The sequence below is a fragment of the Mustela lutreola genome, chromosome 8 (genome assembly GCF_030435805.1).
Source record: "Mustela lutreola isolate mMusLut2 chromosome 8, mMusLut2.pri, whole genome shotgun sequence".
NCBI lineage: Eukaryota > Metazoa > Chordata > Mammalia > Carnivora > Mustelidae > Mustela > Mustela lutreola.
In genome coordinates this window covers 134737535-134764822 of record NC_081297.1, presented here as the reverse complement: position 1 = coordinate 134764822, position 27288 = coordinate 134737535, and the positions used below count along the sequence as shown (strand labels likewise).

Genomic DNA, 27288 nt, shown 5'->3' with positions numbered 1-27288 from the left:
CCCCAGTGATCTGCATTTGCATTATGCTTTCAGAACTGGTGGGTCAGGAAGGTAAAACTCAATCCAAGAGGTTTATGGCCAGAGAGGGGAATAAGGAAGAGGTCTTGAAAAACAAAACGGGCAACATTTAAAGGAAAAGGAAGTTACTGGAATGAGAATTAAAAGGTAGCTTTAGTGTTATTTTGTTGGAAAATGAACTTTGTCCTGATAAATATAGTTAAGCATACAAGCTTTTAAGCAACTGGATAACTCTGCCCGGAAAACTGAAATTTTGGCTAGCTTATCTCAGAGAAAATATTTCGAAAAGGAACATTCTTGAGCATTCTCCAGTATTTGTTTAGATTCAAATAAGAAATGGAACAGACCACTCCATTTTGAAATAGGCTCTGCTGTAGGGAAGCCAGGTAGTAAGGGATATGCTACAAATTAATTTGCTTATATTACCATTAACACTGAATAAAGGTGAATTTAATCTTAATGTTTTAATTTGAACTTTATGTGTTGTGGCATTTATATTTTATGGTAGATATTTCCATCAAATGTCTGGTTACCTTTATTTGTTCATATTTAAGAGAGGGCAGCTCCAAAGCTGATTAGAAGCAAAGCTCACAAGAGGATAGGATAACCAAGGTCGTGACTGCAGAGTGAGCTAGCTGGGCCTCTCTTTGGGAGGTGGAGGTGGAGTTGATGTCTTCGATAGATCGAGAATTTCCTCCCTGATAATAAGATATGTGAGTCACACACTGAAGAAATTGCCTAGATCTCTAAGCAATGAAGACACCATAAACTAGATGAATATACTATGTTTTCATGGCTTGATGCCAAGATTTATTACTTTTCTATCTACTAATTTGTTTCCTTTTTATTTTTTGAGGCTATTTAAGATGGGCACAGCTCACTCAATGTCAAAGGCCAGAGGCAGGAATGCTGTTGATTTGATAGATCAATGATTCTCAACAAGCGGTCTCTGATAAGCACCGTTAGCAACTTGTTAGAATGCAAATTCTCAGCTCCACCCCAAAGCTACTGAATCTGAAACTCTGGGCGTGTGGCTCAGCAATCTGTAATTTAACCGACTGTTCTTATGTACGTCAGAGCTTGAGACCCACTGTGTTAAATGAACAACCTGGAGGCCCCTGGAGGGGGGACCCAGTGAGAGAAAGGGAAAAGAACAGGGCGCGAGATCACATGGTGAGCCTTTGTAAGGACTTTGCCTGTTGTGGGAAATGGAAAGCCATTGGAAGATTTTGAACAGAGGAGTGCTGTGATCTGATAGATATCTTTTAACAGATTATTTTGACTGTTGTGTTGAGACAGAGGTACAGAGGGCCAAAGACTAAAGCAGAGAGACAAGTCTGTTGCAGTAATACAGGCTAGAGGTGATGCTAGTTGGGTCAGGGTGGTAGCAGTGGATATAGTGAGACATAATTGGGATCTTCAGATCTTCACATCATCTTCAGAAAGAGATGACATGATTGCCTGATGGATTAGGAGTAGTCACTTGAAACTTTCTCAGGATTCGAGAGAGATCAAAGTAAACAAATTAGTAGATGGAAAACTAGTAACTCGTGGTATTAAGCTATGATAACCTACTATATTCACCTAGTGTATGATATTTTCATGCTTAGACAATTTGATCTCAAGTTTGCTAGGTGAAGTACTACCATAATGCTTACAGAGTGCTAGGGAATCATAGCCAGCTATTTTCTAATTCTGATACTGTATCAACTATTAAAGCAACTCGAGGTTAAAGACTTCTTTTTTTTTTTTTTTAGAGGAGGGGAAAGAAACCAGAGAGAGGAAGAGAGGGGTCTGAGAGGGGCAGAGGAAGAGGGAAAAAGAGAGACTCTCAAGCAAACTCCCTGCTGAGTGCAGAGCCCGACTTTGGGCTCAATCCCACAATCCTGAGATCATGACGTGAGCTGAAATCAAAACGGATGCTTAACTACCAACTGAGCCAGGCAGGCAGCCCCTAGGTTAGCAACTTCTTCCTAGCAAAGCCCCCAGAGCCTCCCCTTCCTTATACTCTTCACTGACTGTCTCTGCTTGAGATTTTTTTGTTACCCTCGACGTTGAGACCGCATGCTGTCTTCCTTCCACTCTTCCATGACTTCCTCTTAGTCGACTCTTTTGGTTTCTTTTTCTTTGCTTATCTTGATCTGAGGTTTGCCTGAACCATTAGTACCTTGTTTTCATGTTCTCTGTCAATAATTTCATGTAGCCCACTACTGCTTGCACGTTGCTAATTGCTAACTCTTAGATATACTCTACCTGTGCTTTTGTATTTCTTACCAATCATCCCCTCCCTTCTATCAGGTTAATGTCTAGATTGTCAGTTTAACCTATGAAATCCCTCTCCCCTTCCTCTTATGCCCCACCTGCCACTACCTTAATTTAGTTGTCTGTTGTCTTCATTTGGGACTGCTGTGGCAGATTCCTGCCTGAACTCCCTGGTTCCAGGGGTAAAAGGCCAATGAGTATAATTTTTTTTCTAACTTAAAACAAGTACTATTCGAAAGTCAGCCTTTTCATCTATAGTCAAAAAATAATTCTTTTGAATTTTATGACTTTCCTATGTAGTATTTATTTTCACTTGTAAAAGTAGGAGTAAAAATTATTATAGCTATAGAAGACCAGGCTATGATTACTTTAATCTTTTTGCTCCATTAAAGTGTCTTTTCTCATTTGTATGATTGTCTGCAGGAGAATCAGGGTAAATGAGTTTATAGGATTTATAAGGAATGCTTTGGTTAAGTATATAGAGAAATTAAGACATGAAATATCAGATATAGGCTACTCACTCAATCATTGAAGGACAGTTGTCTTTAAAACTTACTATTCTAGGGACCACTGGGTGGCTCAGTGGGGTAAAGCCTCTGCCTTCAGCTCAGGTCATGATCCCAGGGTCTTGGGATCGAGCCCCACATTAGGTTCTCTGCTCAGCAAGGAGCCTGCTTCCTCCTCTCTCTCTCTCTCTGCCTGCCTCTCTGCCTACTTGTGATATCTGTCTGTCAAATTAATAAATAAGTAAAACCTTTTTTTAAAAAACAACTTATTATTCTATAAAGGTAAAGGTTAAATGTTCCCAGATAAAAAGATACTTCAATAAGAAGGTTTCCTGTTTTAACAAGGGAGATTTAATAATGAATTCAAATCAGCTTTATCTTGCCCTCTTACTAGAGTCAAAATTTATCTCTAGCTTATAATGATTAACTTCAAAATTTTTTCCTGGATTTTAACCTTTTCAATAGTAGATATATATTATGGTAGATAATTGTTGTGTATATATAACAGTAGTATATAATTGGAAAAGAATCCAAGTACAGTGATTCTATAAATTGTTGGGGTTAAGTTCTGTTATCTGAGGTCTAGAATTTTCTGCTTCTGGATGCTAAATATAAAAGAGTCAAAAATGGCATCCTCTGGGGCGCCTGGGTGGCTCAGTGGGTTGGGCCACTGCCTTCGGCTTGGGTCATGATCTCAGGGTCCTGCGATCGAGTCCCACGCCGGGCTCTCTGCTCGGCGGGGAGCCTCCCTGCCTCTCTGCCTACTTGTGATCTCTGCCTGTCAAATAAATAAATAAAATCTTTAAAAAAAAATGGCATCCTCTGTCCTAAAGACAACATATTTTTAAAGCCTATAAATCTATTTTCCAGGAGCAAATTACCTAACACAGTTTGATTAACACTTTTCCACTTTAGCCAAAACTGATTTTTGTTGCTTCAAATGTCTTCTCAGAGAACTCTTGATTCTCTGAAATTATTTTGTAACATCCTACCTTTTTAATTCACTAATTCAAAAAATATTTCCAAACCCTTACAGTATGCCAAGTGCTCTTATGTGCTAGGGAATCAGCAATAAATAAAACAGAAAATGTTCCTGCCTTCATTGAGCTTAACGTTCCAGTAGAGGGATGTGAAAAACTGGGCAAAACCTTTTCCTAATAATTTTAAGTTACACTTCTAGTTCACATTGTAGAACTTCTAAAATAAAGAAAAATTAAACCCCAAGTAATAATATTAGTTACTATGGCATAATTTTGATATAGTTACAATCTCAGTATTGTTTCCTAAACTTGGCACAATTCTAAATTTTACCAGTTCTTGTCTGATTGTTAGATACAAATGAAACCACACATTCCTCTTAGTTCTTAATTTTAGAGTATGTTTCTTATGCTATAAATACCAACCCATAGCCATAGCTTTGCAGAGTGGAACTACTTAATGTTTAATCTAAAACTGTTTCAGGCATCTAGATTTTTAACTCGCCCCTTTCTTTGAAGCTTTACTGCAGTGTAATTGACACAGATCGACGACTAAAATTCGAAGTCCACAGTTTGTTGAGTTTTCATACATGGGATGCACGTGTGAAACTCAAAACCAAGATTATGAGTATAGACATCACCCCTGTACATTCAGAAAGGCTTTAGAGTATGTGTATGTGTGTATGTTTGTATGCATTTTGCCATGTTACATTTTATAAAAATTTTCAAGCAGGTAAAAATATGTATAATAAAGTTTCTAATTCCAGTTAATGGCAGAATGAAGTAACGAGTGAACCTTTCCAAAGTTTAACAATTAGAGAACCTATACAAACTGAAGGCAATAGAAAGTGATCAAAAACAGGTAGAAACTGAGTTCACCCTTAAAAGACCATGTCTATAATGAGTAAGGATTGCAAAGTTTGTAGCTTTTTTCCCCGAGGCAGTTTCCCCAATCCCTGGACCTCATGTGGCAGAAAACCCACAGTTTTACAAGTCTGAGGTGACAGAGGTCAGGGAGTCTGACAAAAAATAAAACCAAAAACCAAAAAAACAAAACCAAAAAACTAGACGGAAACATGAGAGGGGCCTATACTTGATAGACAAATACACTGGCTAAGATTTGTGAGTTTTTTGCCTTTTTTTTTTTTTTTTTTTTTTGACCAGTTGCCTTTTGTGACTTGTTCATAGGTATAGTGGCAAAAAGTGGAAGTTTTATTGTCTTGAGTTATTAGATAACAGAGCTTGGAGCTGACAGCAGGTAGAGATTTATGGAGAAATCCCAATAGTAAGAGAAGAGTAGAAAGCAAGAGCCCCCAAATCTGGGTATAAGTTCTGCTCAGATCTTTGGCTGTCCATCAAACTTAGGTGTGGGGGTGATCCCCAAATGCCTAGGCTACAAAGCAATAGTTCCTAGCTGAAAGAACCAGCTTTACTAGAAGCAAAGATATGAACTACTTTATACTGTGAGAAGACAAGAGTCTGTAGTGTGAGTCTAGGGGAATTAATGGCCTATTGAAAGGGAAATCCAGTAATGCTTAGAAGAACATAACATCATCGGAATCATTGTTATGCATTATTATGCTGCCTAGTTTTTAACCGGAAATTATTAGATGTAGCAAGAAACAAAAAATTGTGATTCATATTTAAGAATAGTGAGATTCGGGGCACCTGGGTGGCTCAGTGGGTTAAAGCTTCTGCCTTCGGCTCAGGTCATGGTCTCAGGGTCCTGGGATCAAGCCCTGCATTGGGTTCTCTGCTCGGAGGGGAGCCTGCTTCCTCCCCTCTCTCCGCCTGCCTCTCTGCCTACTTGTGATCTTTCTCTCTCTGTCAAATAAATAAATAGATTAAAAAAGAAGAAGAAGAAGAAAAGAATAGTGAGATTCATACTCAATCAATGGAAAGTGACTCAGAGTAGGCCTAGATAGGGTACCTGGGTGGCTCAGTGGGTTAAGCCTCTATCTTCAGCCCAGGTCATGATTTCAGGGTCCTGGGATTGAGCCCCGCATGGGCCTCTCTGCTCAGTGGGGAGCCTGCTTCCCCCTTTCTCTCTGCCTGCCTCTCTGCCTACTTGTGATCTCTCTCTCTGTCTGTCTGTCAAATAAACAGATAAAATCTTAAAAAAAAAAAAAAAAAGTAGGCCCAGATGTTGGATTTAGCAGAATCTTTCGAAGCATCTAGTGTAAATATGTTCAAAGAACTAAAGGAAAAAATGTTCAAAGAATTAAACAAATATGTTAATGAGTGCCCAGACAGGGAATCTTAAGAAAGAAATCATAGGCAAAAAGCTAAGACTGTTTCCTTTTCTAGTTGCCAAATTTTTTAATTTACCAATTATGTGTTTTTAAATACAGTTTCTGATTACAGCAGTTCCACATGTTCAGCGCTAAAAATTTGAACAATTCACTAATGAACAAAGAAGAAAATAAAAATTATCCACAAGCCCATCATTCAGAAATAACAATGGTTAACATTTAGGTTTATTTTTTTATATGCCCTTTTTGGGAAGCACATATTTAATATATATATATATATATATATATATATATATATATATATATATATATATATATATTTTAAAGACTTTATTTATTAGAGGGAGAGCTCAATCCGAGGGGGAAGGGCAAATGGAGAGGGAGAAGCAGACTCCCTGCTGAGCAGGGAGCCCAAAGCAGCAGAACTCAGGACCCTGGGATCATGACCCAAACCAAAGGCAGATGCTTAAGCGACTGAGCCACGCAGGCACCCATATATATGTATACATATTTTAAGACTAATACTTCAGTGGAGATTTTCAGTACCCTTGTTTCAAGTATTTACATACTAAATGTGTTTTTCCAGATCAATTATAGTATTTGTAAATCTATAATTTCAAGATCATTCTAACCCACTTTTATCTCTAGTCCCAATAAATATATTTTTTAAAGATTTTATTTATTTATTTGACAGACAGTGATCACAAGTAGGCAGAGAGGCAGGTAGAGAGAGAGGAAGGGAAGCAGACAGAACGCTCATTCTTGTTCCTCTCTACTCTGAAAAAGTTTGGTTGTTCATATTAATCCTAGGCCACTGAACAGTATGGTAGGGAAGCCCAATTTTTGGTTCAGTTTTTATGATACAGAGGCAACAAAGGTCAATTTTCTGTATCCTGCCAAACTGCTACTTCCACCCATACCGTAAGTATTTTCCCTAAGTAGTTAAATTTGGATTGGCACTTCTCCTTTCTTTTTTTTTTTTAAATCCTTGCCCCTAGAAGCAAGGATTCAGTGGTTCAGTGGGTTAAATCCTCTGTCTTTGGCTCCGGTCAGGATCCCAGGGTCCTGGGATTGAGCCCCGCATTGGGCTCTCTGATTGACAGGGAGCCTGCTTCCTCCTCTCTCTCTCCCTGCCTCTCTGCCTACTTGTGATCTCTGTCAAACAAATAAATAAAATATTGAAAAAAATAAAATAAAATCATTGCTTCTAAAAATCTTTGCTTTATTTTTTAAAAAAGTGATTATTATTTGTGAATATATTCTACTTTGTGTTTATTTCACATAATACATTGTGATTTCACACTATAAATTATATTTCATAAATGCGAAATATGTTTATTTCACATCCTACACTAACTTCCTATTTCTTATTCATGATAGACTAAAAGGACTCTAGATTCAGAGACATAGAGATCTGGAAGGGACTTAGAAATTGCGATCTTCATCAGTTATAAAACAGATTAATGGAATAGTGTGACGTTGTTCTGTCAGTATGGGTTTGGTCAGTAGAACCGCCATGGTAAATATTGTGGCAATAAGGAATTTGATAGAACAATTTGGGCTTACACAAATGTGGGAGAAGTAAAGATCTGTGATGGCGGGGGGCGGGGGAGTCAGAGAAATAGCCTGAGACACTGGAGCAGGGAAAGAAAGACATGGGTGCATTGCAGTGTAGACCTCTGGATGCCTACTGTGTCTGACTACCAAGACCTTACAGAAATAATGGCCTCTCCTTTGCTTCTGCCTTCCAAATCTTAGGCAAGGTCCTGTCACTGGCAGACTGTAACCTGCAGCTTAAGGAAGAGGATTTTGAGGAAGGTGGTCCCAGGCTTTAGAAGGGACTAGTGGCAATAGTACCAAGTGACTGGCACTGTAGCATACCTAATTCATAGCATTTATTCATTCTGTGACTCACCTTTCTTGACTTCCTAGACCTTCCTATATGTGTGATTCACCTCTACAGATCACCTTTCCAGATCATCAAGCAGTCCTGGGCTCTTGACATTTTAAACTGTTTCATGGAATCATTTTAGATTGCTTCCTATAGACCTCTTCCTAAAAGTTATTAAAGATAACACTAATTTCTCTCGTGCCTATTTCTTTTCTTTTCTTTTCTTTTTTTAAGATTTATTTATTTATTTATTTATTTGGCAGACAGAGATCACAAGTAGACAGAAAGGCAGGCAGAGAGAGAAGCAGGCTTCCTGCTGAGTAGAGAGCCCGTTGTGGGACTTGATCTCAGGACCCTGAGATCATGACCTGAGCTGAAGGCAGCGGCTTAACCCACTGAGCCACCCAGGCACCCTCTCTCATGCCTATTTCTTGAACATGAAACCTTTAAACGTTGCCTATACCTTATTACTGAGGCAAAGACTGAGGTTGTTGGAGCTACATTCACAACTTTCATGAATAATGTAGATTTCCCAGCTTAGGGAAGAGATCTGTAAATAAAGACAGCATGAATAATTATACTGAAAAACTATTTGCATTGCTGGGTACTTTGAGTCTAGAGCCCAGAGGGAGCCCAGAGGGAGGTTCGAGAATTCTGTTTTCCAAATCAATAATGGGAATGTTGACGGGAATGTTGACGTAGCACTTAATCTGCTGGCTTGAAGCCAGTGAGCTAAACTCTAGTCTGTCCGTAAACTATCCACAAATAACAACCCTTACATATCTCCCACTTCTCCCGTTCACCTGTCTTCCATGACCAAACAGATGATGAATAATTGAAATGCAGCTCAGTATGTTTTTTTATTAATAAAGATCGTTCACTGCTTTCCAAATCATTGCATTAGAAAAACTCGATAGATTTGGGTATACATGTTTTGAATCCTAAATGGTTGAAAAGTGACGATTTTGCTTATGGAGCAATTGAATAATTTTTCAGGGAGTATTCTTCCATTTAGCAGAAAGATGTATAAATTTTAATATTGAGGTACATGATCAAAATTTATCTGAACTGAATGAATTTTTTATTGCTAACAATTTTAGTCTTGACTCAAATATAAATTATGTACATATAAATGATTTGTTTAATCCTGTGTTTTCTGGTCAGTAATTCTTCAAATTACATTAGTTTCATGATATGGCATAAAATGCCAACAGCTCAAAATTGTGTAATTATTTATATTGGGTCTCAGTACACAAAATTTGGCACGTTAGGTTAACATTTGATGATGTTAATTGTAAACAGTGGACTGATTGGTCCACTAGTTCTTGAGAGCTAGTAATTAAATTAAAAAATATATTTTTCTAAACATCTTGGACAAGCTAAATGTGAGATACAGGACTGGTGGTGAATCCAGAATTATATTTAAAGTACAATGTGTGTTCATTAGATTTGCTAAAGAATTATCTTTGGCTTTAAGACTTCATATGCTTATTTAAACATTTAAACAGAGAAAGCATATAGATTAGTCAGTGATACATGATGAAAGTATCTATCTTAACAGGTAAATATTGGGAAGATGGATTCACCCATTGAAAAGTGGAACCTCATAATTGGCAACTTGGCTTTAAAGCAGGTAAGTGATGTATGTGTTTGTTTACAGATCTTGGGTTTATACATCTAGGGTTTTACTTGCAAGAGTGGAATAAATTTTAGCCCTCTTAACTTTACCAGTTAATTATTTCAGGGGATCCAAGACAATAATTTAGTACCCTGAAGAAATGATAGAATAAACAGATACTCATGACCTCTAAAAATTTTTTCTTTCTCTAGAAATTGGTCAGGTTCTTCCAAATATTGAAAAGTATATAAAATATATAAATTTTTTTATCATGTGTTACAGAGCCAGAATTTGAGTATTTGAGTTAATATCTGTACAAATAAATATTTTGCACTTCAATTGCTTAGGTTCTGTTTTTTCTACTTTGATTTTTTTTTTAAAGTAAATCTTCAAACTGAACTTTTATATATTATAGTCATCTGTTTATTTAAGAGTTTTTCTTAATTTGTTAATGTTACTAATGTTCATATAAATGAGCACATTAGATTGTCAGTTACATATACACTAAATCTTGGATTATATAGATTATCTATATCTCCTTCTGATCTCAGGTAAATGTCTCTTCCTCCCCTGCTTCTTCCTATTATGCCCAAGACACATGACCACAGCCTCCTAGTAACTCCCTAGCAAGTGGACTTAAGGGACACTCACTAATTTTAAGCTTAGCTCGATTAGGACATCATATTGAGAAACATGGCTGCAGAACAGTAATTTCATGTATTGCATTTCAAAGACATAGAAATAAAAGAATTTTTTGAATATGGGCTTTAAAAAAATATCTGTGTAGCTGCTTCTAAGATCACAGGGTTAGAAATAAGAAAGTCTGGGATTTAATCTCAGCTCTAACATTAACCAGCTGTATAAGCTTTGTTAATTTACTTAACTTTTCTGGGCTTCTTCATCCTCTTCTTTTAAATCACAGTATTGCATTAGAGATGTCAATGTTCCTTTCCAGCTTGAAATTGTAGGAACCTACTCAGGGGTAATAAAATATTTAGCAAGTAGCCTACTATAAATTAATATATACATTAAAATTTGGAAAATACATTCCATTTTATTCTTTAAATATTCTAAGCTCTTACCAGGTAATACAAGTGGCGATGTAAATTATTCATCACATCATTCTAAGACTTTCCATCCCAGCTTTTAATTTTTCCTTCCACTCTTCATCCGCCCCCTTCCCTTGTAATCCTCCTTCCCTGCAGATGGTCAGGATGGGAGCCAGAGATGGCTCTGGATTCTTCCACCACATGGACTGGCTTCAGAGAGTCTGTGAGCACCTAGAAATTCTTCTCAGTCTTGAGTGCATCTGTGTTTTCATAGAGAAAGGAATCTTTACAAAATTTTTACCAGGCTGTCAGAGGAGTCCAGGACACCAATACAATGAAGAATTTGGAATTAGGTTCCCTTAGGGCTTCTTTAGTTCTCACATTTTACTTAATAGGATTCTATGAGTTCCCAGTGTTACTTTCTTTAGTCGTGGGGTTCCTTTGTGCCAACACTGTGGGAAGCACTTTTGTATTATGTAACTCATTTAAATCTCAATTTTCAAATTCCGTATTACTGTTGTTACTTTATAGGTCATGATTGTGTTATTCGTGAGGTTACTTTTTAATATCTCTACCATTTGCCCACCCACCAAGAGCTGGGGGATAACAGGAGATAAATCTATTTTGATCACTGTGTGGCCCAAGACCAACCACCTTGTATAGCTTCTAAAGATTTTATGTTTACTTATTTGATAGAGAGCACAAGCTGGGGGCAGCAGGCAGAGGGAGAAGCAGGCTCCCCACCGAGCAAGGACCCGATGTGGGACTCGATCCCAGGACTCTGGGATCATGACTTGAGCCAAAGGCAGGATTTCAACTGACAGAGCCACCCAGGTGCCCCTAGATTCTCAATAAACACTTGTTGAGTGAACTAATTTTAAATAACTTTCCACAAGATTGGGCAATATAGCCAGGAGGCAAACTCTTATTGTTGGATCACAAAACCCAATTTCTTACCAGCACTGCCTCTGGAGAGTCCAAGTTCAGTTGTAAGGATTGGGTACCTTTCAGTCTTCTTAGATGATCTGTGGGTTACACCATCAAAGTCACTTGGGATGCTTGATAAAAGCAGATTCCTAGACCCCATTCAGGACCCCAATGGCACCTGGTTATGACAGTTTGAGAACTCACTGCCTTTGGGAATATTAGTGCTGCCTTGGGGAATATGAGCGCTAAAATAGAGTAGCTTCTTCAAAAGGTTAACGATGCAGCTCAGGGACTGTGTGCACTGCTTTCTTCGGACTTTTGGTATACATATTTACACAATCAAGTAAAAACTGGTTTTTGAAATGAATAATTCAGTTGGACTTCCTGAAACAATTTTTAGGTTCAAGCGACAGTGGTTGGTTTTCTAGCAGCTGTGGCGGCGGTTATCCTGGGCTGGATCCCGGAGGGGAAGTACTACCTCGACCATTCCATACTTCTGTGTTCCAGCAGTGTAGCCACTGCTTTCATTGCGTCTCTTCTACAAGGCAAGTAAATTTATAAATGTCTGCCCCACGGTCTTTCACTTTCAAATAATTTGTTTTCCATGTTGACTATTTTTATTAAAATGATGCTTGTTCATTGTAAGATCAACAGGGAAAATTTTTAAATTTTTATTTAAATTCCTGTTAGTTGACCTCAATGTAATATTAATTTCAGGTGTATAACACAGTGATGCAGCACTTCCATATATGACTCAGTGCTCATCAAGATGAGTGTACTCTTAATCCCCTTCATCTGTTTTCCCCAGTTCCCTCCGGGCACCTCCATTCTGGTAACTACAGGTTCTCTACCATTAAGAGTCTGTTTCTCAGTTTGCCTTTCTCTCTTTTTTCCGTATGCTCATTTGTTTGTCTCTTAAATTCCCTATATGAGTGAAATCATATGGTAATTTCTTCCTCTGACTTATTTCACTTAGCATGGTACTTCCCATCTACATCATGGCAAGTGGCAAGATGTCATTCTTTTTATGGCTTAGTAATATTCCATTGTATATTGTCACATCGTCTTTATCTGTTACTCACTTGAGGGCCACTTGGGCTATTTCCATAGTTTGGCTATTGTAGATCATGCTATAAACACTGGGGGGCATGTATCACTTTGAATTAGTTTTTTTTTTTTTTTTATTCTTAGGGTAAATAACCTAGTAGTGCAAATGCTAGACTGTAGGGGTACGTAGTTCTATTTTTAACTTTTTGAGGAACCTCCATACTATTTTCCAGAGTGCCATATCAGTCTGCATTCCCACCAAGAGTGCAGGCAGAAGAGGAAATTTATCTATAAGCTTTTAAAGTGTCTTATTTCAGATACACTTATATATATTATATATAAGCCTTAGTAAGTATAGAACAGGCTTTATTTCTTTTTTCTTTATTAACATATAATGTATTATTAGCCCCAGGGGTACAGGTCTGTGAATTGTCAGGCTTACACACTTCATAACTCACCATAGCACATACCCTCCCCAGTGTCCATAACCTACCCCCCTCCTCCCAGCAACCCTCAGTTTGTTTTGTGAGATTAAGAGTCTCTTTTAGTTTGTCTCCCTCCCAATCCCATCTTGTTTCACTTTTTCCTTCCCTACCCCCTAAACCCCCAAGGTTGCCCCTCAAATTCCTCATATGATCATTGTCTTTCTCTGATTGACTTACTTTGCTCATCATAATACCCTCTAGTTTCATCCACATCATTGCAATTGGCAAGATTTTACTTCTTTTGATGGCTGCATAATATTCCATTATATATATGTACACCACATCTTCTTTATCCATTCCTCTGTTGATGGACATCTAGGTTCTTTCCATAGTTTGGCTATTATGGACATTGCTGCTATAAACATTCAGGTGCACGTGCCCCTTCAGATCACTACATTTATATCTTTAGGGTAAATACCCAGTAGTGTGATTGCTGGGTCATAGGGTAGCTCTATTTTCAACATTTTGAGGAACCTCCATGCTGTTTTCCAGAGTGGCTGCACCAGCCTGCATTCCCACCAACAGTGTAGGAGGGTTCCCCTTTCCCTCCATCCTCACCAGCATCTGTCATTTCCTGACTTGTTAATTTTAGCCATTCTGACTGGTGTGAAGTGGTATCTCACTGTGGTTTCGACTTGTATTTCCCCGATGCTGAGTAATGGGGAGCACTTTTTCATGTGTCTGTTGGCCATCTGGATGTCTTCTTTGCAGAAATGTCTGTTCATGTCCTCTGCCCATTTCTTGATTGGATTATTTGTCTTTGGGTGTTGAGTTTGATAAGTTCTTTATAGATTTTGGATACTAGCCCTTTATCTGATATGTCCTTGGCAAATACCTTCTCCAATTCTGTCAGTTGTCTTTTGGTTTTGTCCACTGTTTCCTTTGTTGTGAGAAAGCTTTTGATCTTGATGAAGTCCCAATAGTTCATTTCTGCCCTTGCTTCCCTTGCCTTTGGCGATGTTCCTAGAAGTTACTGTGGCTGAGGTTGAAGAGGTTGCTGCCTGTGTTCTCCTCAAGAATTTTGATGGATTCTTTTCTCACATTAAGGTCATTCACCCATTATGAGTCTGGTTTTGTGTGTGGTGTAAGGAAATCGTCCAGTTCATTTTTGTGCATGTGGCTGTCCAATTTTCCCAACACCGTTTGTTGAAGAGACCATCTTTTTTCCATTGGACATTCTTTCCTGCTTTGTAGAAGATTAGTTGAACATAGAGTTGAGGGTCTATTTCTGGGCTCTATATTTAGTCCCATTGATCTATGTGTCTGTTTTGTGCCAGGACCATACTGTCTTGATGATGACAGCTTTGTAATAGAACTTGAAGTCTGGAATTGTGATGCCAACCCAACTTTGGCTTTCTTTTCAACATTCTTCTGGCTATTCAAGGTCTTTTCTGGTTCCATATAAATCTTGGGATTATTTGTTCCATTTCTTAAAAAAAATAAAAAGGATGGTATTTTGATAGGGATTGCATTAAACATATAGATTGCTTTAGGTGGCATAAACATTGTCACAGTATTTGTTCTTCCAATCCATGAGCATGGAACATTTTTCCATTTCTTTGTGTCTTCCTCAGTTTCTTTCATGAATACTTTGTCATTTTCTGAGTACAGATTCTTTGCCTCTTTGGTTAGGTTTCTTCCTAGGTATCTTATATTTTGGCTGCAATTATAAATGGGATTGACTCCTTAATTTCTCTTTCTTCTGCCTTATGGTTGGTGTATAGAAATGCAACTGATTTCTGTGCATTGATTTTATATCCTGACACTTTACTGAATTCCTGTACAAGTTCTAGCAGATTTGGAGTGGAGTCTTTTGGGTTTTCCACATGAAGTATCATATTGTCTACAAAGAGCGATAGTTTGACTTCTTTTTTGCCGATTTGGATGCCTTTAGTTTCTTTTTGTTGTCTGATTGCCGAGGCTAGAACTTCTAGCACTGTGTGGAATAGCAGTGGTGTTAATGGACATCCCTGCTTTCTTCCTGACCTTAGCAGAAAAGCTCTCAGTTTTTCCCTGTTGAGAGCAATATGCGCTGTGGGTTCTTCATAGATGGCTTTGATGATATTGAGGTGTGTACCCTCTATCCTTACACTCCGAAGAGTTTTGATCAAGAAAGGAGGCTGTATTTTGTCAGATGCTTTTTCAGCATCTATTGAGAGTATCATATGGTTCTTGTTCTTTCTTTTATTCATGTATTGTATCACATTGATTGATTTGTGGATGTTAAACCAACCTTGCAGTCCTGGGATAAATCCCACTTGGTCCTGGTGAATAATCCTTTTAATGTACTGTTGGTTCCTATTGGCTAGTATTTTGGTGAGAATTTCCGCATCTGTGTTCATCAAGATATTGGTCTATAATTCTTTTTTGATGGGGTCTTTGTCTGGTTTTGGGATCAAGGTAATGCTGGCCTTATAAAATAAGTTTGGAAGTTTTCCTTCCATTTCTATTTTTTGGAACAGTTTCAGAAGAATCATATTAATTCTTCTCTAAATGTTTGGTAGAATTCCCCTGGGAAGCCGTCTGGCCCTGGGCTCTTGTTTGTCGGGAGATTTTTGATGACTGCTTCAATCTCCTTACTGGTTATGGGTCTGTTCGGGTTTCCTGTTTCTTCCTGGTTCAGTTTTGGTAGTTTATATGTCTCTAGGAATGCCTCCATGTCTTCCAGATTGTCAAATTTTCTGGCATATGGTTGCTCATAATATGTTCTTATAATTGTTTGTATTAGAACATGCTATCTGAAGTTGTCTCCTGGCCTTAGGTATTCTGGTAGAGTTCCCAATGAGCTCGGGAAAAAAATCTAGGTATTCACTAGTTTCTGTAAATTAAATTAGTTGAGAAACTCCTTTCTGGAAATCATGCAGAGGATTTACCCGTTTGTCATTTGAGTAACAAGGATTCTAGGAATTCCGAATTTCAAAAGCAGTCCCTGTGTTAAAATTTTTTAAAGTTTGAGATTAAAAAAAAAATTTCTTCACTATTTCTGTGGCAATACAAATATAACCATATGCTCAACCCAGTATATTGCTGGCTATAGACTTTTAAAGAGCCAGAAGATTTAAAAACTTAACTACATTAGAATTTTTCATTTGGGATATCATTTGTTGTATTTATTTATTAAGAACTCAGCACTGGAGAACTAGTTTATTATGAAATCATAATGATAAAGACTTTGTTCTTTTTATTATACAATTACCATCTTCTTACCCTTATATCACCAGCAAGGTGAAAAATAGAAAATTCTCATGTCAGGTGATTGTACAAGTGTTAAGGTAACTTTTTTGGTTAGGTTCTGGGAATTTAGGGTATTGTATTAAAATTAAGACTTGACTTCCAAAATATTTTCGAGCATTTTGTTTGGGTACTTAAATTATATTAGGGGTAGTTTCTCGTCTCTGCATGGAATTACCAGAATTCAGGGGAGTTAACACTGGCCAAAGCAGGGTGAAGTTAAGTTACTGGGAAATTTTTTTTAAGACTTTATTTGAGAGTGGTAGAGAGAGAGCACAAGTAGGCAGAGCAGCAGGCAGAGAAAGAGGGAGATAAGTCAGGGTTTGTACTTCCTGCTGAGCAGGAAGCCCGATGCGAGGTTTGATTCCAGGGCCTTGGGATCATGACTCGAGCTGAAGGTAGTCACTTAACCGACTGAGCCACCCAGGCACCCCAAGCTACTAGGAAATTAATTTCTGGTAAAAAACAAAACAAACAAACCCTAAAGCATTAGCTTCTTTCTCTTTAAGTTCATTTGGTTCTGTTTTTTTTTTTCCTAATCTTATTTTCTTTAGAGAGGTTTAAAAATTTTTCGGTAAAAACTATTTTATTGTCCAGGATTTTCAAAATCATAAGAATCCAGACCTTTAAAATATATTTACTTAAGGTTCCTTACTTTGAATAATGTGTATTCTAATTTTATGAGAGCTTGACCTTTATATATGTATATGCCACATCCTATTAACCACCTTTTGTAGGTGAGAAAACTGACCCAGGTAAGGTGACTTCTCTAGTTTCATCAGCTGGGTTACATTAAATGAGAATTACAGGCTGTTTCCTGACTCCCAGCTCTTTCTACTGGTCCATGCTGGCAAAATATCTGTTTTCAGCTGAAAAGATACGGATGGCATTCTGTCCTAGGAGAACTTTCCATATCAGTCTTTAAATGTGCTGACTTTGAAAGAAGAATTCTGTAGGATTGCATCTTGATTATTACATAATGCATTTAAAATTTTTTTCTGCTATTGCATGAGTCTGTAGATTGAAAATGTCTCCAGAATATAAGAAATGAGACATTGTTTGAAGCAACACGAAAATTCTACTTTTAATAATTTTGCCTTTATGGGTTGGTAGAAGACACGGGGCTAGAGTTGCTTGCAAGTTCTGTGACCTGAACTTAAAACGTATTCCCAGGACCTCAGCTTTATTATCTATAAAATGAGTATGCTAGAATAAAATCATTTTGAGTCATTGTCAGTATAAAAATGCAGGGAGATTCTGTTGGATTTTTTTCCTGTAGCCATATTTAGGCTTCCGTACTGGTTTATGGTTAGCATCTAAGTGCACTAATCTTGAATATTCTCTGCACCTGCATCCTCTACAGTTTGGTCTGAGAAAATGCATGCAACGGGGTATGGTCATAATTGTTGTCACCTTCCCTCACCATTTCTATGATTCAAGAAAATAAATATTTAGGAGTGCAAGTATACAGTCATATTTTCATCCTCTCTAGTTGGAAGTTCATAGATAGAAACTTTGGTTTTAAATAATACCCGATAGGGTTACCTCTGTGACGCAGTTGGTTCAGTGTTGACTCTTAGTTTAGGCTCAGGTCCTGATCTCAGGGTTGTGAGATCGAGCCCCTTTTGCTCACTCTCTCTCAAAATAAATAAATAAATCTTTAAAAAAAAAAAAAAAGAAAAGAAAAAGAAACTTCTTTAGAGACTGTTTTTTGTATTTTGGCCTCCAGTGTTCAAATTTTAATTATCTCACTCCTCTAAGTGCTTCATCACTTTTATTTTTAAACTTTTTTTTAAAAGATTTTATTTATTTATTTGTCAGAAAAAGCGAGACAGAGAGGCAGGCAGAGGCAGAGGGAGAGGCGGGCTCCCTGCTGAGCAAAGAGCCCGATGTGGGACTCGATCCCAGAACCCTGGGATCATGACCTGAGCCGAAGGCAGACGCTTAACGGACTGAGCCACCCAGGCACCCCCATCCCTGCTTCATCACTTTTAAAAAATAAAATGAAGCAAGCATTCTGGCTACCACCATGTAGACAAATCCATTTTTTTGGTCTTCTTCCCAGTTGCTGTGCATATAAATATGCCTCACCTTTCTTTGACATTTTCATACTTTGAGGGTTAAAATAAACTCTTTGGGTTTGGTACACACAAATACATTACACCTGAGACATACACGTTATTAAATCTGAAACTTTAGCTTTGATGTTATTTTGCAGTAGCTTTTCAGGTCTCCAGATGCAACACTGAACTTCTGAAATCTTCTATGATCCCTACTTGGAATTTGTTGAAAGGCATTTTGCCAAAGCATTAGAGTAAAATGTTTTGTTTGCTTTAGTCAACTTATCTAAGCAGTCTGACTGGAACTGATGCGCTGTTGGTCTAGCCTTTATATTTTGGAATGCAGGGGATTGATTTTCTCTAAATCACAGCATAAAAAGTAATGAGTTTTCTTTCTTCTAGGAATAATAATGGTTGGGGTTATCGTTGGTTCAAAGAAGACTGGCATAAATCCTGATAATGTTGCTACCCCCATTGCTGCTAGTTTTGGCGACCTCATAACTCTTGCCATATTAGCCTGGATAAGTCAGGGTTTGTACTCCTGTCTTGGTAAGTTAATTTGGAATTAAATATAATGGGTTATTCAGAGTCCGTTCAAATAAATTTATTCATCTATCCTCATACAGTTTGTGAATTCTATACAGATTTATGGTATTCTTTAAAGTAAGTCTAAAGTACATTTGGTTTGAAGAAGTAAGTTTCAGATACATGTTTTTGAACTAAAGAAAGGGCTTTAACTTGACAAAGGCAGTCATTTATTAAGGGAAGCATCATTTAGTATATAAAATTACCTTAAATTATTTAATGAGTTGGTCAATAAAACTTGATGTTGAAGGAAAATGCTTCTCATTTAGAAAAAGATATGTCCACTTGAAACAAAGCAGAAGACAATAAACAAGCAATGGCCTAAAGGTAGTAAGATATTGTTCATTTAGGTCTTGAGTTTTCATTGTTGTTGTGAAATATACAAGGAGGGCTGTATGGACAAGTATATTTAGGGCAATGTTCTACTCTTTCCTCTTCCTGTCAAGCAAAGCACAGAAAAGGAGTTATAATAGTAAAGGGATAATCTGCTTTAATTTATTTTGGGGATGATAATTGGTCATACTTTCTCTCTGTTTTATATAATTCAGAAATTCATACTGACGTCAAGGATTAAAATATGGCCAGTATTAAAGAATGTGACTTAATAATCTTATCCAACTCTTCATTCATTCGTTTCCCCAGTCATAGGCAGGCAGCTGGATGACTTGTAGACCTCCCCACAGAAATGGGCTGCTAACTGTGTTGGGAAAGGGAGACTGTCGGCAATAGGCTGGATCCCAAAAGACAAGATGAGTTAGGTATGGTTAGTGTTCCTTTCCCTAGTCTTACGGATTAGACAAGTGTGTGAGGAGGAGTGGGGAGAAGAGAGTGAAGTGTTTCTACCTATTATTATTCTACGGGTCTTGCCAGAAACTTTGAGGGTAGGGTGGAGATGGGATTAGAAGCCTGGTGGTGTTTCTGGGATGGGTTCTCTTACATACGGAAGCAGGAAAGGTATCTTATTTGCAGACTTGATTGCTCAAAATACCACAGAGTCATTTGTAACCCATTTCTCAGCTAGCTGGTTGAATATCAGGGTGTTTCCTCAGTTGAAGTCCTAGAGTAAGAAGGTAAGAGAATGCCACTGAAGAAGGTTATCCTGATAAATACGACAGTTGTTATAATGGTATAATAGACTCAGTATATGAGATTTCAGAAGGTAAATAAACTTTGGGGGAAAATCGTGTGTGCTGACTTTTTTTTTTTTTTTTTTTTTTTTTTTTAAACCAGCCTCTCTCTCTCTTAAAATTATAGTTGTAACAATGAAGGGTTTTCTGATGCCCGTGTTGGAGTATGTGTCTTCATCGTGAACGCTAGGGGGCCTCATAAGACCAGCGCAGTGTTAGTGGTCGGCTCACTACAGAGGTTAGGGAACAGGCACATTTAAATTCAGAGACCCCATTCATCCTGCTGGTTCTTGGAAACGAAGTTTAATTCCTGAGCTATGTTGGAAACACTTAGCAGTCTTTAGAGATAAGAGGATTTCATGGCCACTCTAGGCTTTTGTTACAAATAGAGGCTTGTGTTACACGGCTCCCAAAGAATAGGGCATTGAGGAAAGTCTCTCTTAACTCCTCACCTAGAATTTTGGATGCTTAGAATGACTTGGAACAGCTCCCCTCCTGTCTTTTCAGTTTGGATGCATGTCCTGAAGCTCACTCTACATTCATTCAGTGTGTTTCTTTTGGTTCTGATAAAATTTGCTGATTTCTGGTATCTGAGGTAAATACAGGATTTTTACCCTTTGTACCTCACCAGTTCCCCACAAAAAGGGCAAAACAAGCCCAGAGCTTTGTTTATTCCTGTGGACTTTATTTTGTGTCGTCACCTAAGTCTTTGTTGTTCAGTTAACAAAGTTAAAGGTTTAGCCTTGTGTTTACAGCCTCTGGGAGTCGGCGGAAAACCTGCTCCTCCCTTTCTTGGGCTTGTTACTCCTGCCGGACTCACGCAGTTACTGATTCTCCTGCGTCAGTTACTGATTCTTGTGTGTCAGTTACTGATTCTCGTGTGTCAGGCAAGATTTTTCCCTTTCTTTTCTTATGTCATTCCCTTCCCCTTCATTGAGGCCAGTCAGAGGACTCATTTTCAGTGCTAGATTCATACATTTCTCTCATGTTAATTGATCTTTTCCTCTGAATTCCTGTAACCCTTCACTGATAATGTCTCGTGTGATGGTTCTTTACATTTTACTGATCATTATAGCTTTTTGTGTAAATGTAGTACCTTCCTTTATGAGGGTATAAGCTTCTGAGGAAAAAATTCTGTGTTTTCTCAATCAATCAATCAATCAATCAGTCAATCTATCTGACTCCCATAGGGCCATATACATAAATGGATGTTAAATAAATAACACTTGGTGAAATGCTTTATTTCTTTGGAAAGCTATCCAGTTAATGTGAATAGAAGTTATTCAGGATGTCATACACACATGGAAATAGACAGGTATCTTTCTGAGTGATCTTGCTATGTTCTTTGTCCAACAGCAGAATAGATTGTAACAACAACAACAACAAAATGACCCTTTCAATGAATACTTAGTATTGGGAAAATATTGGAAGAGTATCTTGGGGATTAGTATCTATACAGAAAAATTTAAATGGTAGCATATGGCTAGGAGATACTGAAATAGAAACAAAAATAGAAAGTTAGTTTAGAAAATAATCTAAGCTCTGAACTATGATATGCTTTGGTATGACTTGCCGAGAAGATAGAAAGGCATTTATTCATTCATACAGTAATGTTTAAACAGTAGTAACTTTTAAAAGCTATTAAAAGGTTGTGGTTAGGCCAGCAACCAGAATATCTGTACATAGTGATTGCTGCCCTTTCTTTCTTCTTGTTTGCATACTTTTAAGAGGATTTTAAGAGGGCGCCTGAGTGGCTTCCTGCTCAGTGGGGAGCCTGCCGCTCCTTCTCCCACTCCCCCTGCTTGTGTTCCATCTTTCCCTGTCAAATAAATAAATAAATAATCTTTTAAAAAAGAGAGAGAGAATTTTAAGAACTCTTTTCAGTTCTTTGTATAACTCCATGGCTATCTAATTCTGGTATGATTTTATTGATTTGACAAACTGTCAGCTTTTCTCTTTTTAGGCAAGATCTGAGAAGCAGAATGTTGACGGGTTTCTTATTCTTTGAGGTTAACTTTAAAAAGATGGCTTAGTTGAAGCCATAGAACAATCACGATCATCCTTAGGTAGCTCCAATCCATAGAAACCGACAGGGAGACCAGCTAGTTAATTACAAGGCATTCTAGAATATCCCTGCCTGGGTGTGAGTATGAGTAATATGGTGATATGAGTAGAATCTAAATTTTTCTTACATGTCAGTCTTCAGAGATTTTCAGCCCTCACCATCTTAGTTTAGAGTGATTCCTGGAAGGTCAATTTAGTGAGAGAATTCTGATAGTTATAATGGAGGGTATTAAAAAAAAAATCGACAACTTACCATGCCCCTTGCTTTGTAGCTCACACACAAACAGCTGACATATAAGAATGTCATGCATAGCAGCTACATATTTCAAAAGAATTTAGGGTAAGAATAATGAACGTTGTTAATGAAAATTGTGTGACAGTTGTTGCAAAACGCCACCAGCAATCCAATAAAAGATACAAGCCATGAATCAGAAAGATGGCTCTTCTGTTTGGCAGATAAGTGGAATCACAGCAATTTGAACCACTTTAGCTGTGTTCATCCTTAGTTTTCTGTAGTTTACGTATGTCACAGAATCGATACTAATGCGCACAGACATTTCTTAGGCTTAAAATTCTGCAAAGCTTTATCTGTACACCTGTATTCATTCCTATTGCTGCTATAACAAATTACCACAAACTCCGTGGCTTAAAACAATGGAAATGAGGGGCGCCTGGGTGGCTTAGTGAGTTAAGCATCTGCCTTCAGCTCAGGTTGTGATCCCAGGGTCCTGGGATTGAGTCCCGCATTGGGCTCCCCATTGGGGAGCCTGCTTCTCCTTCTGCTCCCCCCTGACTGTGCTCGCTTGCGCGCTCTCTTTCTCTCTCTCTGTCAAATAAATAAATAAAATCTTATGAAAGAAAACAACAACAGAAATGAATCATCTTACAGTTCTGGAAGCCAAAGTCTAAAATATCTCATACAGGGCTAAAATCAAGGTGTCAGCAGGGCTGGTCTCTTCTGGAGGATTTTAGGGGAAAACACATTCCTTGGCTCATGGATCTGCTGGCTGCCAGCATTCCTTGGCTTGTAGCTGCATTACTCATTCTCTGCTTCTGCGGTCACACTGCCTACTCTTCTGAAGTCAGATCTTCCTCTGACTTCCGCCTGGGAGGACATCTGTAATTACATTTCAGGCTCACTCTAATGATCCAGAATAACTTCCGCATTTCAAAATACTTGACCTACATCTGCAAAGTTTCTTTGGCCATATAAGGTAATTATTCACAGTTTCTAAGGATTAGGATGTGGATGTGTTGAGTAATGGCTGAATAATGACCTACTGTAATACCTGTTGTGATATACTCAGAAATTAATGCAAAATATTATTTTGACTCGGATCATTGAAGTGTATTTCATTTTGAAGGAAGACATTATTTAAATTTTGATAAATTAAATTTGATACTAAATTTGGCTTTTAGTCATCCATTTTTCTCTTGCTGATTGTGTCATTAGTGATTTTCTGAAGGTAATTCCTTAATTTTATGACATCTATAAAACACCAGTATAGCCTACAAAGAGAAATGTTTAGAATCTTCCCTTTTCCTATATTTGTAATTTTTCCTTAGCCCTCAGAATTAGGTTAGATCTTATCCAGGAAAAAAAGAGGAGTGTCCCATGCAATCATAGTTTGGTAGGAATGAGCATATTAGACATGGCAGGAAATTGAGATAGAACGTGTTTACAGTAAATCAATTTTAGAAATTTTTATTTCTATCATGTTTTCCCCTACTTTTTAAAGTTCTGCCTATCCTGGACCTAGATACATTTAATGTTAACATTTTATCCCATTTGCTTTGTCTGTTATTCTCTGTCTCTATATGTATGTATATATATTTGTATCTATTTTTTCTTTGTCTTTAAGACATTGACATTTTTTTTTTAAGATTTTTATTTATTTATTTGACAGAGAAAAATCACAAGTAGGCAGAGATGCAGGCAGAGAGAGAGAGAGAGAGAGGAGGAAGCAGGCTCCCCGCCAAGCAGAGAGCCCAATGCGGGACTCGATCCCAGGACCCTGAGACCACGACCCGAGCTGAAGGCAGCGGCCTAACCACTGAGCCACCCAGGCGCCCAAGACATTGACATTTTTGAAGACTATAGTTCCCCCTCCTTTTTTTCATTGTTAGAATTTTTAAAAAATTGAGCTACAGTTCACACGCCACACCGTTCACCTTTAAAAAGTGTACAGTTCAATGATTTTTAGTACATCTGTAATATTGTACAATCTGTTGTATAATTCCAGAACATTTTCATCACCCCAAAAGAAACCTGTAGCTATCACTCCCCATTCTACCCTTTGCCCAGACCCTGCAACCAGTAATCTACCTTCTATGGGTTTGCCTGTTCTAGACATTTCCAAAAAATTGAATCATCCAATGTATAACCTTTTATGTCCAGCTCCTTTCAGTTAGTACGTTTTCAAGTTTCACCTGCCTTGCAGCATGAGTCAGTCCTGAATAATACTTCATTGTATGAATATACCACATTTTGTTTATCCATTTACCAATTCCTGGAGGTTTGGGTTGCTTCCATTTTTTTGGCTGTTCTGAAAAAATGAGGTTATGAACACACTTACACAAGCTTTTGTGTGAACATATGTTTTCAGTTCTCTTGGTATTTACCTAGCAGTGGAATATATGATAACTCTGTTTAACTTTTTAAGGAACTGCCCACTCATTATTTTAAGCTTATGTACTGAGAAAATTTTACCCCGCTCCAAAAGTTCAAGCGGTGTTTCTGGGGTTGGAGTGGTAGGTGCTTCTTTCCACTTCAGATGTCCTTCCAGAGATTTAATGTTGAAAGTAACTTAAAAACTGAGTAGTGTGCTCCTCTTTTGACGTAGTAAAATGAAAGGGTAATGAAGTTGTAAGATGATCTGACCTAGCAGAATAGTTCTTTTCACTTGTGTTTAGTGGATTTTACCTTTAGTTTCCTGTTTGATCCTATAAAGAGGTCGTTGTTAATCTTGGTTGTTAGGAAGTAAGAATTTCCTTCTAATTGGGATGTTATTTACCCTTATCTAATATTTTAATAAGAAGAACTGGGAATCCATTCAATAAAGTTTTTTTTTCAATCTTCTATAAAATTCATGAAGAAAATGATGGTATGTATAACATTAGTCATATCCCTTTATTTTTTTTTAAAGATTTTATTTATTTGACAGAGAGAGATCACAAGTAGATGGAGAGACAGGCAGGGGGCGGGGGGAGCAGGCTCCCTGCTGAGCAGAGAGCCCAATGTGGGACTTGATCCCAGGACCCTGAGACTATGACCTGAGCCGAAGGCAGCGGCTTTAACCCACTGAGCCACCCAGGTGCCCAGTCATATCCCTTTAAATGGAAGAAAACATTCAAATGGATTTTGTGAGCATACTCATTTTGAAGAGGTGAACTAAAGATAAAATTTGGTTGGATATTATTTTAATAGTTATAGTAATTGTTTATTCCTCCCTGATTGGAAAAAAATTGAGCTTCTATCTGGTTCCAACATTTTTAGTCATAGGTAAGGGATCTCTAAATATCTTAAGATGGGGAAATAGAAAATTCAATCAAAGATAAGATTCTGGGTAAGGATTGAAGAATTTTGTGAGATGCTAGAAAAATTTAGTAACACCTTGATCAGCTAAAATGATATTACCAAAAATGTTTTGGGATGGTGTTACTGTTTTAAGAAGGGGTAGGCAACTTTTATCCCTGGGGATATTTAGAATTAAATATAAAAATATTTGAGAATCAAATTCATGGTATTTGCCGAAAGAGGCAAAACATATATTTTTAAATATACTTGTAACTAAGCCCATCAGAGAAACATGTCAGTCTTCTAATTCTATCTTAAATTTGTAATTAAGTAATTGACTTACTCTTACGACTTTTAAATATAAATATTCCAAAATTGTATGCATTATATGAACATTTATAAAACCTTAAAGATTTGCCATATTTGTACACTTAATCTATTAGATTTATAAAGTTTATCTTAAGTACTTGGAAACTTTTGAGAGACTCTAGAAATGTCTAAGTCAATAGAGTATCTTAGGGTATTTAACCAAGTTTGTAAATGTGACTAAATATTATTCCAAACACTTCAGAATAATTTTTGGTTGGATGCTAGACATTGTGAATGTAATAATGTTAAGTGCTCAATTGTTTTGTTTTTCTTTATGAAGTGTTTGACTTTGTTCCTGGAGGCAGTTTATTGTAGATTAGCTTGAGCTTCACAAGGCTTGGTTTCAAGATCTATTGAGTAGATGTTACACTAGGGCTGGTCCTACTACTAAGATGTGACACTTCTTAGGTCTTCACTAAATGTTCTCAGTGTTTGAAGAGGCCTCTCCTCCCTAGATGGTTGGCTCTTGAATTGATTGACTTCCAGCCCTCTGTAAACTCTGGGAATTTTTCAGCTTACAACTCCACAATTATTCTTGGCCTAGCCTTGTGGAGTTCACCCTATGCATGCATGGCTTAGTATTCAGTTCATGAACTCTTTCTTTGAGAGCTTCATCTTCTCCAGTATTTGATCCTATAAATTCCCCCTGCCCTAGCTTTACTCAGCTGGAGTTTTCCCTTCCTGCATGGTGGTCTCGGACATGCCTTTCGTTAAAAAGCTGAGGCTGTTGTAAGGCTTATCTCATTTCTTTGCCTTCTCTCAGGGAACACAGGCTTACAATGCTTGTTGTCTAGTGTCTGAAGACTGCTGATATCTGCGTATCTATCTCTATCTATTCTAGTCATTTCTGAAAGCACTTAAAATTTTGTTCAGAGGTGATATACAGCATGTCTACAAAGCAAGACAAATAGCTAAGCCCAAAGTCAATAAGGCAGAGAAATCTATTCACTCTGTAGGGAAGCATAATAAGAATGGAGAGAGAATGAATAATTGTGATCAAGTAAGACAGTTTACCACAAAGGGGTTATAGCAAAGTCCTGGCAATCTGCTATCTCAGTGTGTTCCAGATAGCAAGATGTTAATGATAATGGCAGCGATAATTATGATAATAGTAAGTGTTAGATGAATATTAGCTAGGTGCTTGGACACTATTCTACTTACATGTACTCATTCTCTTAAGAGTCACAATAACCCCATGAAATAGATACTATTATTATTGCCATTTTATAGATAAGGAAATTGAAGTTTATAGGAGTGAAATTTCTTGTCCAAGGTAGGTTATAATACCAAGATGTGAAACTAG

The 27288-nt window shown here is 37.6% G+C and overlaps 1 protein-coding gene across 11 annotated transcripts in view; it reads left to right on the top strand.

Annotated features, from left to right (window-relative positions):
• Window positions 1-27288, top strand: part of SLC41A2 (solute carrier family 41 member 2) — a 131854-nt gene that overhangs the window by 47326 nt on the left and 57240 nt on the right. For all 11 annotated transcript variants that reach the window (XM_059186732.1, XM_059186731.1, XM_059186729.1 and 8 more), the window contains 3 exons: window positions 9468-9539; window positions 11901-12045; window positions 18726-18872. In XM_059186732.1, the coding sequence (XP_059042715.1) occupies window positions 9468-9539; window positions 11901-12045; window positions 18726-18872 (364 nt within the window). The remainder of the gene's footprint in view (window positions 1-9467; window positions 9540-11900; window positions 12046-18725; window positions 18873-27288) is intronic.